Below are 15185 nucleotides of genomic sequence, written 5' to 3' on the forward strand. Positions count from 1 at the left end.
AGCAGTGACTTCCAAGTCACACATCCCCAACACATAACACCTGTGGGGGGGAGACTAAGCAATTTTTACAAACATTGGGAGGACATAACAACAGACACTTGGGTACTGGCAATTATCCAGCATGGTTATTGCATAGAATTTCTCAAATTCCCTCCAAACGTCCCACCGAAAACACACAATATGTCAAAACAACACATGGATCTTCTAGGACTAGAGGTCCAGGCATTGCTACAGAAAGGAGCAATAGAATTAGTACCAATCCAACAGAAAGGAACAGGAGTTTACTCTATGTACTTTCTCATACCCAAAAAGGACAAAACACTAAGACCTATATTAGATCTAAGAACATTAAATACCTACATCAAATCAGACCACTTTCACATGGTGACATTTCAAGACGTAATCCCACTGCTCAAACAACAAGACTACATGACAACACTAGACCTCAAGGATGCATATTTCCATATACCAATACATCCTTCACACAGAAAGTACCTAAGATTTGTATTCCAAAGGGTACACTACCAATTCAAAGTGTTGCCATTCGGAATAATTACTGCGCCAAGAGTCTTTACAAAATGCCTGGCAGTAGTAGCTGCGCATATCAGAAGGCAGCAAATACATGTGTTCCCGTACCTAGACGATTGGTTAATCAAAAGCAACACACTAAAACAGTGTTCACAACACACAAAGTACGTCATAGAAACCCTACACAAACTAGGTTTCTCAATCAACTACACAAAGTCACACCTTCAACCGTGTCAGACACAGCAATACTTAGGGGCAACAATCGACACAGCAAGAGCGATTGCCACGCCAAGTCCACAAAGAGTACAAGCATTTCACAATGTAATACAGGTCATATATCCAAACCAAAGGATACAAGTCAAAATAGTAATGAAACTACTAGGCATGATGTCCTCATGCATAGCCATTGTCCCAAACGCAAGATTTCACATGCGGCCCTTACAACAGTGCCTAGCATCACAATGGTCACAGGCACAGAGTCAACTTCTAGATCTAGTGTTGATAGACCGCCAAACATACACCTCGCTTCAATGGTGGAACAATATAAATTTAAACCAAGGGCGGCCTTTTCAAGACCCAGTGCCTCAATTCGTAATAACTACAGATGCCTCCATGATAGGGTGGGGAGCACACCTCAATCAGCACAGCATCCAAGGACAATGGAACACTCAGCAAAAACAGTTTCACATAAATCACCTAGAACTATTGGCAGTATTTCTAGCGTTAAAAGCTTTTCAACCAATAATAAGCCATAAACACATTCTTGTCAAAACAGACAACATGACAACGATGTATTACCTAAACAAACAGGGAGGGACACACTCAACACAGTTGTGTCTCCTGACACAGAAAATATGGCATTGGGCGATACACAACCACATTCACCTATTAGCACAGTTTATTCCAGGAATTCAGAATCAATTAGCAGACAATCTCTCTCGGGATCACCAACAGATCCACGAATGGGAGATTCACCCCCAAATACTAAACACTTACTTCCAAATTTGGGGAACACCACAAATAGACCTATTTGCAACAAAAGAAAACGCAAAATGCCAAAGCTTCGCATCCAGGTACCCACAAGATCATTCTCTGGGCAATGCATTATGGATGAGTTGGTCAGGGATATTTGCATACGCTTTTCCCCCTCTCCCACTCCTTCCATATCTAGTAAACAAATTGAGTCAAAACAAACTCAAACTCATACTAATAGCACCAACTTGGGCAAGACAACCTTGGTACACAACACTACTAGACCTCTCAGTAGTGCCTCATGTCAAACTACCAAACAAACCAGATCTGTTAACTCAACACAAACAACAGATCAGACATCCAAATCCAGCATCGCTGAATCTAGCAATTTGGCTCCTGAAATCTTAGAATTTGGACACTTAGACCTTACACAAGAATGTATGGAGGTCATAAAATAAGCTAGGAAACCAACCACTAGACATTGCTATGCAAATAAGTGGAAAAGATTTGTTTATTATTGGCACAATAATCAAATCCAGCCATTACACGCATCTGCTAAAGACATTGTAAGCTACTTACTACATTTGCAAAAGTCAAAGCTAGCTTTTTCATCCATTAAATACATCTTACCGCAATTTCAGCTTATCTGCAAATTACACACTCAACTTCATTATTTAGGATACCAGTCATTAAAGCATTTATGGAAGGCCTAAAGAGAATTATACCACCAAGAACACCACCAGTTCCTTCGTGGAACCTCAACATTGTCTTAACTCACCTCATGGGTCCACCCTTTGAACCTATGCACTCATGTGAAATGCAATACTTAACATGGAAGGTTGCATTCCTAATTGCTATCACATCTCTAAGAAGAGTAAGTGAGATACAAGCATTTACCATACAAGAACCATTTATTCAGATACACAGGCATAAAGTAGTCTTACGAACAAATCCTAAATTCTTACCAAAAGTCATATCACCGTTCCACTTGAACCAAACAGTAGAACTACCAGTGTTCTTTCCACAGCCAGATTCTGTAGCTGAAAGAGTACTACATACATTAGACATCAAAAGAGTGTTAATGTACTACATTGACAGAACAAAACTAATTTAAAAAACAAAACAATTATTTATTGCTTTCCAAAAACCTCATACAGGAAATCCAATTTCTAAACAAGGCATTGCTAGATGGATAGTTAAGTGCATTCAAACCTGTTATCTTAAAGCAAAAAGAGAACTGCCTATTACACCAAAGGCACACTCAACTAGAAAGAAAGGTGGTACCATGGCCTTTCTAGGAAATATTCCAATGACCGAAATATGTAAGGCAGCCTCATACATTTACCAAACACTACTGTGTAGATGTGTTAACGGCACAACAAGCCACAGTAGGTCAAGCAGTACTACGAACATTGTTTCAAACAACTTCAACTCCTACAGGCTGAACCACCGCTTTTGGGGAGATAACTTCTTACTAGTCTATGCACAGCATGTGTATATGCAGCTACACATGCCATCGAACGGAAAATGTCACTTACCCAGTGTACATCTGTTCGTGGCATTAGTCGCTGCAGATTCACATGCGCCCACCCGCCTCCCCGGGAGCCTGTAGCCGTTTAGAAGTTGATCTTGAACATTTGTAAATTTGTAAATATATTACTTTAAACTACATTATGTACATACGTATTCACTCCATTGCATGGGCACTATTACTAGCATACACAACTCCTGCCTCACCCTCTGCGGGGAAAACAATCTAAGATGGAGTCGACGCCCATGCGCAATGGAGCCGAAATGGGGGGAGTCCCTCGATCTCGTTACTCGAAAAGACTTCTTCGAAGAAAAACCACTTGTAACACTCCGAGCCCAACACTAAATGGCGGGATGTGCACAGCATGTGAATCTGCAGCGACTAATGCCACGAACAGATGTACACTGGGTAAGTGACATTTTCCATATATATAGATATATGGGTATATACTTATATAGTTGCATATTGTATGCAGGATGATAATAAGGTTTTGTGGGTCAAAGTGTTTTTTCTATTAGAGGTGTTGTCATATTACAATGTGCATAGTTATTGCTCTCTACTCTGATTCAAGCATGTGAATCTATGAAAGTTCCAATACTGGAGTAAGAAAATAAGGTTCGATGGCATCTGTCGCTGTAGATACACATGTTGTGCATAGCCCGCCATCTGGTGTTGGGTCGGAGTGTTACAAGTTGTTTTTCTTCGAAGAAGTCTTTCGAGTCACGGGACCGAGGGACTCCTACTCTTTGTCTCCATTGCGCATGGGCGTCGACTCCATCTTCGATTGTTTTCTTTCCGCCATCGGGTTCGAACGTGTTCCTTTCGCTCCGGGTTTCAGAACGGAAAGTTAGCTAAATATCGGAAAATTACGTCGGTATTGTTGCGTTCGGGATCGGCTTAGATAGAATCGACACCGAATCGAAGAGTGAAGAGCTCCGGTGCCCTTCGGGGTAGTTTTCGATCCCCCGTCGGGCCTGGTCGGCCCGACCGCGAGTAAAACAACGCTGATGGAACGGACCCCGTTCCGTTTCTGTCCTAAATGCCACAACAAATACCCGTATACAGACCAACATTTGGTCTGTAACCTGTGCCTGTCGCCTGAGCACAGTGAAGAAACTTGCGAGGCCTGTCGTGCGTTCCGGTCCCGAAAAACACTCCGTGACCGTCGAGCCAGAAGACTGCAGATGGCGTCCACGCCGACAGCACACCGAGAGTTCGAGGAACAAGGGGAAGAGGAAACCTTCTCGATCCATGAATCGGACTCCGAGGAATTCGACGACCAAAAAACTGTGAGTAAGACGTCGAAGCCAGCACACAAGAAAAGTGACAAGGCCCAGGGGACGCCACTGCCACCGGGCCATGGCTCGACCCATAAATTCGGTGACCGACCATCGGCACCGAAAAAGGCCGAAATAGTGCCGAGATCGTCCGACTCCGGTCGAGACACCGGCACGCAGCCTTCTCGGGACCGAGAAAGTGCTGCTGAAAAAGATCGACGCCGAGATAGCGGAGCCGAAACTGCTCGACGCAGAGACAGCGGCACCGAGGAAGATCGACGCCGAGAGGGTTCGACTCCGAAAAAGAAGAAGGTCACCTCGGAGCCGAAAAAGAGTACAGACATGGTTTTGGTGCCAAAACGACCCGCAACTGAGCCAACTACCGGTTCCTATTCAGAGGAGCAATCACTATCCTCTCAGATGCGAAAGCATAGATTTGAGGAACAGTTACAATCCACCGAAGTGGACCACACTCAGAAACTTATTTTTATACAGAGTGGAACAGGGAAAATAAGCACCCTTCCCCCTATTAGGAGAAAAAGGAGACTGGAGTTTCAGTCAGACCAAGCACCACAAACAAAAATGGTGAAAAAAGTAACTCCGCCACCCTCTCCTCCACCTGTAACTAACGTTTCACTGGCACAAACTCCATCACATTCCCCGGCTCACACCACCATGAGCCAAGGTGACCAGGACCAGGACGCTTGGGACTTATACGACGCCCCAGTGTCGGACAACAGTCCAGAGGCGTATCCTACAAAGCCCTCACCACCAGAAGACAGCACAGCATATTCACAAGTGGTGGCTAGGGCGGCAGAGTTCCACAACGTGTCCCTACACTCGGAACCAGTCGAGGATGACTTCTTATTCAACACCCTCTCCTCCACCCATAGCTCCTACCAAAGCCTGCCTATGCTCCCAGGAATGCTTCGGCACGCAAAGGAAATCTTCAAGGAGCCGGTCAAGAGTAGAGCAATAACGCCAAGGGTGGAAAAGAAATATAAAGCACCTCCCACAGACCCTGTTTTCATCACCTCACAGCTGCCACCAGATTCCGTCGTAGAAGAAGCAGCTCGCAAGAGAGCCAACTCCCACACATCTGGGGATGCACCACCCCCAGATAAAGAGAGCCGCAAGTTCGATGCAGCCGGAAAGAGAGTTGCAGTACAAGCTGCAAACCAGTGGCACATCGCTAACTCTCAAGCACTACTTGCGCGCTATGACAGAGCCCATTGGGACGAGATGCAACACCTCATTGAGCATCTACCCAAAGAGCTACAAAAGAGGGCGAAACAGGTGGTTGAGGAAGGACAGAACATATCTAATAATCAGATACGCTCCTCCATGGATGCAGCGGACACAGCTGCGAGAACAGTTAACACATCTGTGACTATAAGAAGGCACGCATGGCTACGAACGTCTGGTTTTAAACCAGAAATACAGCGGGCAGTGCTCAATATGCCATTCAATGAGAAACAACTGTTCGGACCAGAAGTGGACACGGCAATTGAGAAACTAAAAAAGGACACTGACACTGCTAAAGCCATGGGCGCACTCTACTCCCCGCAGAGCAGAGGCACTTACAGCACCTTCCGCAAGACAACCTTTAGAGGGGGGTTTCGGGGTCAGGCCACACAAGCCAGCACCTCACAGGCAACACCGTCCAGCTACCAGGGACAGTACCAAAGGGGAGGCTTTCGGGGCCAATACAGAGGAGGACAATTCCCTAGGAATAGGGGAAAATTTCAAAGCCCCAAAACCCCTACAACCAAACAGTGACTCACATGTCACTCATCCCCTCCACACAACACCAGTGGGGGGAAGAATAGGTCATTATTACAAAGCATGGGAGGAAATCACTACAAACACTTGGGTTCTAGCAATTATCCAACATGGTTATTGCATAGAATTTCTACAAATCCCTCCAAACATACCACCAAAAGCACAGAATTTATCAAAACAACATTCAGACCTTCTGGAAATAGAAGTTCAAGCATTATTGCAAAAGAACGCAATAGAACTGGTACCAAAGACACAAATAAACACAGGAGTTTATTCACTGTACTTCCTAATACCAAAAAAGGACAAAACACTGAGACCAATCCTAGACCTCAGAACACTAAACACCTACATCAAATCAGAACACTTTCACATGGTTACGCTACAAGAGGTGTTACCATTGCTAAAGCAACAGGACTACATGACAACCTTAGATCTCAAAGACGCGTATTTCCACATACCAATACATCAGTCGCACAGGAAATACCTAAGGTTTGTATTCAAAGGAATACATTACCAATTCAAAGTATTGCCGTTTGGTTTAACAACCGCACCAAGAGTCTTTACAAAATGTCTAGCAGTAGTGGCTGCACACATCAGAAGGCAGCAAATACACGTATTCCCGTATCTAGACGACTGGCTAATCAAGACCAACTCACTGACAAGGTGCTCACACCACACAAATCAGGTCATACAAAACCTCTACAAACTCGGTTTCACCATCAACTATGCAAAATCACACATTCTGCCGTGCAAAGTACAACAATACCTAGGAGCCATAATAGACACAACAATAGGATTAGCCACTCCAAGTCCACAGAGAATTCAACATTTCAACAAGATCATACAACGCATGTATCCAACACAAAGAATACAGGCAAAAATTATATTACAACTCCTAGGCATGATGTCCTCATGCATAGCCATTGTCCCGAACGCAAGACTGCACATGAGGCCCTTACAACAGTGCCTAGCATCACAATGGTCACAAGCACAGGGTCACCTTCTAGATCTGGTGTTGATAGACCGCCAAACATACCTCTCGCTTCTATGGTGGAACAGTATAAATTTAAACAAGGGGCGGCCTTTCCAAGACCCAGTGTCACAATACGTAATAACAACAGATGCTTCCATGACAGGGTGGGGAGCACACCTCGATCAATACAGCATACAAGGACAATGGGACGTACATCAAACAAAACTGCATATAAATCACCTTGAACTGCTAGCAGTTTTTCAAGCACTAAAAGTATTCCAACCAATCATAACTCACAAATACATTCTTGTCAAAACAGACAACATGACAACAATGTATTATCTAAACAAACAGGGGGGGACACACTCAACGCAGCTGTGCCTTCTAGCACAAAAGATATGGCGATGGGCAATTCACAACCACATTCGCCTAATAGCACAGTTTATTCCAGGTATCCAGAATCAACTTGCAGACAATCTCTCTCGAGATCACCAACAGGTCCACGAATGGGAAATTCACCCCCAAATTCTAAACACTTACTTCAAACTCTGGGGAACACCTCAAATAGACTTATTTGCAACAAAAGAGAACGCAAAATGCCAAAACTTCGCATCCAGATACCCACACAGGCAGTCCCAAGGCAATGCCCTATGGATGAACAGGTCAGGGATATTTGCATACGCTTTTCCCCCTCTCCCTCTCCTTCCATATCTAGTAAACAAATTGAGTCAAAACAAACTCAAACTCATACTGATAGCACCAACATGGGCAAGGCAACCCTGGTACACAACACTGCTAGACCTATCAGTTGTACCCCACATCAAATTGCCCAACAGGCCAGATCTGTTAACACAACAAAAACAACAGATCAGGCATCCAGATCCAGCATCGCTGAATCTAGCAATCTGGCTCCTGAAATCCTAGAATTCGGACACTTAGACCTTACCCAAGAATGTATGGAAGTCATAAAGCAAGCTAGAAGACCATCCACTAGGCACTGCTATGCAAGCAAATGGAAAAGGTTTGTTTGCTACTGCCATCATAATCAAATCCAACCATTACACGCATCTCCAAAGGATGTAGTGGGTTACTTGCTACACTTACAAAAATCAAACCTAGCTTTCTCTTCCATTAAAATACACCTTGCGGCAATATCTGCATACCTACAGATTACCTATTCAACTTCACTATTTAGGATACCAGTCATTAAAGCATTTATGGAAGGCCTTAAAAGAATTATACCACCAAGGACACCACCCGTTCCTTCATGGAACCTCAATGTTGTCTTAACAAGACTCATGGGTCCACCTTTTGAACCCATGCACTCTTGCGAAATACAATTCCTAACCTGGAAAGTTGCATTCCTCATCGCCATCACATCTCTACGGAGAGTAAGCGAAATTCAAGCGTTTACAATACAAGAACCTTTTATCCAACTACACAAAAATAAGGTAGTCCTAAGGACCAATCCTAAATTTTTACCAAAGGTTATTTCACCGTTCCACCTAAATCAAACTGTAGAACTACCAGTGTTCTTCCCACAGCCAGATTCCGTAGCTGAGAGGGCACTACATACATTAGATGTCAAAAGAGCACTAATGTACTACGTTGACAGAACAAAAAACATCAGAAAGACTAAACAACTATTTATTGCATTCCAAAAACCTCATGCAGTAAACCCAATATCAAAACAAGGTATAGCCAGATGGATAGTTAAGTGCATCCAAATCTGCTACCTTAAAGCAAAAAGACAGCTGCCCATTACACCAAGGGCACACTCAACCACAAAGAAAGGCGCTACCATGGCCTTTCTAGGAAATATTCCAATGCACGAAATATGTAAGGCAGCCACATGGTCTACGCCTCACACGTTCACCAAGCACTACTGTGTAGACGTGCTATCCGCACAACAAGCCACAGTAGGTCAAGCCGTGTTAAGAACCTTATTTCAAACTACTTCCACTCCTACAGGCTGAGCCACCGCTTTTGGGGAGATAACTGCTTACTAGTCTATGCACAACATGTGTATCTACAGCGACAGATGCCATTGAACTGAAAATGTCACTTACCCAGTGTACATCTGTTCGTGGCATCAGTCGCTGAAGATTCACATGTGCCCACCCACCTCCCCGGGAGCCTGTAGCCGTTCGGAAGTTAGCTTAAACTTTGTACATTTGTAAATATATTATTTAAACCTTAAATAGGTACATACTTATTCACTCCATTGCATGGGCACTATTACTAACAAACAACTCCTACCTCACCCTCTGCGGGGAAAACAATCGAAGATGGAGTCGACGCCCATGCGCAATGGAGACAAAGAGGAGGAGTCCCTCGGTCCCGTGACTCGAAAGACTTCTTCGAAGAAAAACAACTTGTAACACTCCGACCCAACACCAGATGGCGGGCTATGCACAACATGTGAATCTTCAGCGACTGATGCCACGAACAGATGTACACTGGGTAAGTGACATTTTCATTACTTACCTGTAACTGTAGTTCTCCAGTATTGGAATCTTTCATAGATTCACATGCGACCCACCCGCCTCCCCGGAGAAGCTCACTTCACCTCTTTCTTTCTTTCTTTCTTTCTCTATTTAACATATTATACGCACTTGTGCTTGGAAAATCTGAGGTGCTGGAGCTTCTCTCAGGAGGTTCTGCAAGGTGCTGTCGCCTGATTGGTGGAGGCTCAGGTTTGGTCCTTTTCACAAAATGACTCTGATAGACTGTGAAATTGAAGAGGCCTAGGGCCTTTTTTCTCTGTTAATAAGTCTTAACATTACTTGTGAAAATTGTACCGGGACTCCCATCTCGACAACGGGGAATGATTCAAGCATGTGAATCTATGAAAGATTCCAATACTGGAGAACTACAGTTACAGGTAAGTAACTTATTTTCATTTGTAACATGGAAAGTAGCATTCCTCGTTGCAATCACTTCATTACGAAGAGTTAGTGAAATACAAGCATTCACTATTGAACAACCCTTTATCCAAGTACACAAACATAAGGTTGTACTTCGCACAAACCCAAAATTCCTACCTAAAGTCATCTCACCGTTTCATTTAAATCAAACAGTGGAACTTCCAGTCTTCTTCCCACAGCCAGACTCAGTAGCAGAAACAGTGCTCCATACATTAGACATTAAAAGAGCTATAATGTATTACATTGACATAACAAAATCATTTAGAAAGACTAAACAGCTGTTTGTCGCATTCCAAAAACCCCATACTGGTAATCCGATCTCAAAACAAGGCATAGCCAGATGGATAGTAAAGTGCATCCAAACCTCTTACCTAAAGGCTAAAAGACAGCTATTAGTAACACCAAAAGCACATTCCACCAGGAAGAAAGGAGCAACAATGGCATTTCTAGGAAATATACCAGTGACAAAAATCTGTAAAGCAGCCACTTAGTCAACACCCCGTACATTTACAAAGCATTACTGTGTAGATGTGTTAGCAACACAACAAGCCATAGTAGGACAGGCTGTACTAAGAACACTATTTCAAACAACTTCAACTCCTACAGGCTGACCACCGCTTATGGCAGGATTACTGCTTTGTAGTCTATGCGCAGCATGTGTATCTGCAGCTACACATGCCATCGAACGAAAAATGTCACTTACCCAGTGTACATCTGTTCGTGGCATGTTCTGCTGCAGATTCACATGCGCCCTCCCTCCTCCCCTGGAGCCTGTAGCCACTTAAGTTACATTTAAATTTGTACATATGTATATACATCTCTATTCCATTGCATGGACATCTCTTTCTTTACACTCTATCACTCCTACCTTACCCTCTGCGGGAAAACAATCTAAGATGGAGTTGATGCCTATGCGCAATGGAGCCGAAGAGGAGGAGTCACTCGATCCCATGACTCGAAAAGACTTATTCGAAGAAAAACAACTTTTAACACTCCGAGCCCAACACTAGATGGCAGGACCTGTGCATAGCATGTGAATCTGCAGTGGAACATGTCACGAACAGATGTACACTGGGTAAGTGACATTTTCCATATATACACACACACATATATATATATATATATATATATATATATATATATATATATATATAGATAGATAGATAGATAGATAGATAGATAGATATATATATATATATATATATATATAGATAGATATATATATATATATATAGATAGATATATATAGATATATATATACACATATATAAAAGAAATGTAAAGAAAGATGTTTTCTTATAGTTACAGAGCATAACATCTTCTTGTACTGCTTATTATTCTGATTCAAGCATGTGAATCTATGAAAGATACCCCAATACTGGAGAAGAAGATAAGTTACTTTCCTGTAACTGTGGTTCTCCAGTATTGGTATCTTTCATAGATTCACATGCGACCCTCCCTCCTCCCCATGGAGGCTCACCTCTTTCGTCTCTATCTTGAAATCACTAGTGCTAAAAAATCTGAGAGACTGAGCTTCTGTGCTGAGAGTTCTAAAGGGGTGGTCTCACCTGATTGGCTGAACTTTGAGCCTTTCCTAATGAAGCTAATAAGCTAGGAAAGTGGATGTATTTTTGCCATTGACTGCAATGAAAAAAAAAAAGAAGAAAAAATATAATTTTTTTCCACTGCTTTCTATGTACCGTGGGACTCCAATTCAACGACGGGGAAGGGTACAAGCATGTGAATCTATGAAAGATACCAGTGCTGGAGAACCACAGTTACAGGTAAGTAACTTATCTTCTTTTTTTTTTAAAGTTTGTTGGAAGCATCTATCACCACTGCCAGATGCACCGAAAACCTTTGAAATGGCTTAGTATAAACTGCAGTGGTCATGGTTTATATAAACACACAGAGTTTACTGCAGGGCTGTCGGTGAACTCTAAACATTGTCTGGCAGAGTAAGGACTGTGTGGCAGATGTGAATTCCTCCACCACCCAGACTGCCTTTACTCCGTCGACCAAACTCTAAATCAGACCCAAAGAGTTCAAAAAATAAAGTTGTTAGGCTACATAAAGCATTACATTAAATGCTATGTTAAACCTTTTCTTTGTAACTGCAGAGCCTTGCCTCAGTGAATAACTCAAAGTACCTGAATCTTTGAAAGAATCCAAATACTGGAGAAATGTAGTTGCAGATTAATGTCTTTTTTGTATGCTTGTAAATTAAGTTATGCTAATGAAGAAATCTAATGCTATTTTTTCCCTTCTGGCATCATAGCAGTTCCAGTCTCACATGGCTACAGCACAGCACCTACAGAGACTTCAAGAGATTCAACACATAAGCAATACCTGCCTGGTGACATTCATGCCCATCGCAAAGGAAAATCCGTTTCCAGTGACTGGGAGAGATGGGTAAGTGTTGCGAGGCAGCTACGGCCATGTGATAGGGTTATTAACTTGTACATGCTACTTGGGAGGAAACAGGAAAGGTTGACACCTTACTGGGAACATTACTTGAAACTTTACATTTGCAGTGGAAAGCTGCTTTATATTGGTGTAGACTCTAACCCCATGCTGTATATGTTGGTCCTGTATATGTTGATCTTCGGACATCTTTTAAGCCAACCTCTCAGGGAAGGCCTCATGATGACCTCCCTGACCTCTGAATTGTCTCACATGATCTGATAGACTTCTAGTTGGAGATTCCTTACCTTAGAATTATCCCCAGACATCAAACTGGATCTGGAAACGTTTTCATGAGCATTCCCTGTGTCGTTCAGCTCCGCATGGCATGGTGTCATTGGTGTAGAAGTGAAGTGTACGGCGCCTATATAGACACCACCCCAGCACGCTGACATCAGTTCCTTTCTTTCCACACTAATCAGTGCAGATCTAGAGAAGAGATACCCCCAGACACTTTTTGTCTGACCTTTTTCGGCCCTTTTGTCAAAGATTTTTTAAAGACATTGTCTCCTGGTGTGCCAGGGATGTCTGTGAGAAAGGCTAGTTTAAGCCCTCTGGAGCCTGTCAGCGGTAAATTTCAGTGACGGACTCTCACCTTGTCTACTTCTGGTGCCTCAAGCGTGACCACAACACTAAGAGCTGTGTTGATTGTCACACCATGAACCCCAAGGCCATGAGGGAGAGCTCCGTCAAGCTCCTTGACGTGCTACGCTACGACGGTCTCAATCCTGTTAGAGAGGAAAGTCCTGGAATCGTTACCAGAGCCACTCCCAACGCTCCTCGTCACACTGAAAGCCGTCCAGGGGTTCGGATAAGTGTCACAGGCACACAAAGAACAAGAAGCTGAAGAGGTCTTTGACTTCGCCCTGTCTGTCAGTCATCCAACTAAACGAGGGAGCATCGGCTGCCCCTGGCGCCACCCCCATACTCATCCCGGATTCCAACATGGAGCCAGATGGGCGTCATCCAACGTCGACTCCAGCACCGACTGGAGGCATTCCATCCAGGCTGGAGCATATGCCGTACTCCTACGGGCTAGAACTTGGGGATGACCGGGAGGGTCCACTGGACCCTGAAGAATACCAGCCACTAGATGTCACAGAGGACAGCTGGTGTGTGGATTTGGTGAATGCCAGTGGACTGGACACGTCCCTAGATACTGGCTTGGTCTCACCTTCTACTGTGGTTCCGGAGGAAGGAGCCTCATTTGGTGTGGTGGTGAGGAGGGCAGCTAAGGTCTTGGACCTTCAGCTACCCTTGCTGGCAGTTAAGACTAACGTCTTGACAGAGGTGCTGTAGGAAAGTCCTCTCTTTATGGCCTGGTTACCCCCACTTTTTTCCTGATGTCAGTGTGCTTAGACTGTTTAATTGGGATCCTGCTAACCAGGACCGCAGTGATTGTGCTCTCTCCTCCAAATGTACTTGCTTTGGTACTTCTTGCACCCCACAATTGGCATACTTGGGTAAGTCCCTAGTATATGGTACCTAGGTACCCAGGGCATTGGTACACCATGGGTGCCCCATGGGCTGCAGCATGTATTATGCCACCCATGGGAGCCCATGCAAACTGTGTCTGCAGGCCTGCCATTTGCAGCCTGCATTAAAAGGTGCATGCATCCTTTCACTGCTGGTCACTACACCAGGTCACTGTAAGTCACCCCTGTTGTAGGCCCTCCTAGCCCAGAGGGCAGGGTGCAGGTCCCTGTGTGTGGGCACCTCTGTACGAGCAAAGGTGCCCCTAAAACTCCAGTTCCAATTCCCTGGACTTTGTAAGTGCAAGGAAGCCATTTTAGGTATGTACTGGCCACTGGTCACTCACTACCTGTGGTCCAGCTACAGAATGGTAGCTTCAAACCTAGGCATGTTTGGTATCAAACATGTCAGGATCATACCCCAATACTGATGCCAATATTGGTGGCATGATTTCATGCACTCTAGTGACTCCTTAGAGGACCCCCAGTACTGCTCCAACCAGTCTTTCCTGGTCTGCAGGCAACCCAGAGGATTCTGCCATCCTGCTGCTTGACTAGCCCAAGCAGGGGAAGGCAGAACAAAGGATTTCCTGTGCGAGAGGGGATGCAACATCCACTCCCTTGGAAATAGGTGTTACTGGGCTTGGGAGGGGTAGCCTCCCTATGCCACCAGACTGCTTTGAAGGGCACATTTGTTGTCCTCCTTGCATAATCCAGTTTGCACCAGTCCGGAGACCCCTGGCGCGAAACTGCATGAAGGAAAGGGACTGACCACCGTTGCCTCCTTTCCCACCTGGACAATTCTGTGTAGACTGGACTGTCCCCTTCGTGTGCAAGTCTTCTTCATCTGGAATCCACTGGCTTGGTCCTACTTTGCAATATTCCATTCACAAGTCCCCTTGTTAGCCTATGGGATGACCAGGTAACTTAACTCTCCTCTCCTGGTCGCTTGGAGTCTTCTAGATACTTACCTCTTGGTGTTCCACTATCTCCCAGCCTTTGGCTAACTACTCCATATCCTCTGGTGGGGGACCCATTCTCGGATTACACTTTTTTAGTATATGGTTTGGTGCTCCCCCCCCCCCCCTTTATAGGGCCCTTGCTTTTTTTATGCTATTTCTCAGTACTTACCTGCGTATATTTGGTGTGTACTTACCTCCAGAATGGGGTTTAACTATAGTAATTTAGTTTGGTGTTCCTGTAATAAACTACCTCTATTTTTGCAACATTGTGTGGTTCCTTTCAGGTGTGATAAGTTGC

The 15185-nt window shown here is 44.2% G+C and overlaps 1 protein-coding gene across 3 annotated transcripts in view; it reads left to right on the top strand.

Moving 5' to 3' along the window:
- Positions 1–15185, top strand: part of CIZ1 (CDKN1A interacting zinc finger protein 1) — a 579230-nt gene that overhangs the window by 380267 nt on the left and 183778 nt on the right. For all 3 annotated transcript variants that reach the window (XM_069236987.1, XM_069236989.1, XM_069236988.1), the window contains exon 10: positions 12269–12402. In XM_069236987.1, the coding sequence (XP_069093088.1) occupies positions 12269–12402 (134 nt within the window). The remainder of the gene's footprint in view (positions 1–12268; positions 12403–15185) is intronic.

The sequence above is a fragment of the Pleurodeles waltl genome, chromosome 6 (genome assembly GCF_031143425.1).
Source record: "Pleurodeles waltl isolate 20211129_DDA chromosome 6, aPleWal1.hap1.20221129, whole genome shotgun sequence".
NCBI classification, from domain to species: domain Eukaryota; kingdom Metazoa; phylum Chordata; class Amphibia; order Caudata; family Salamandridae; genus Pleurodeles; species Pleurodeles waltl.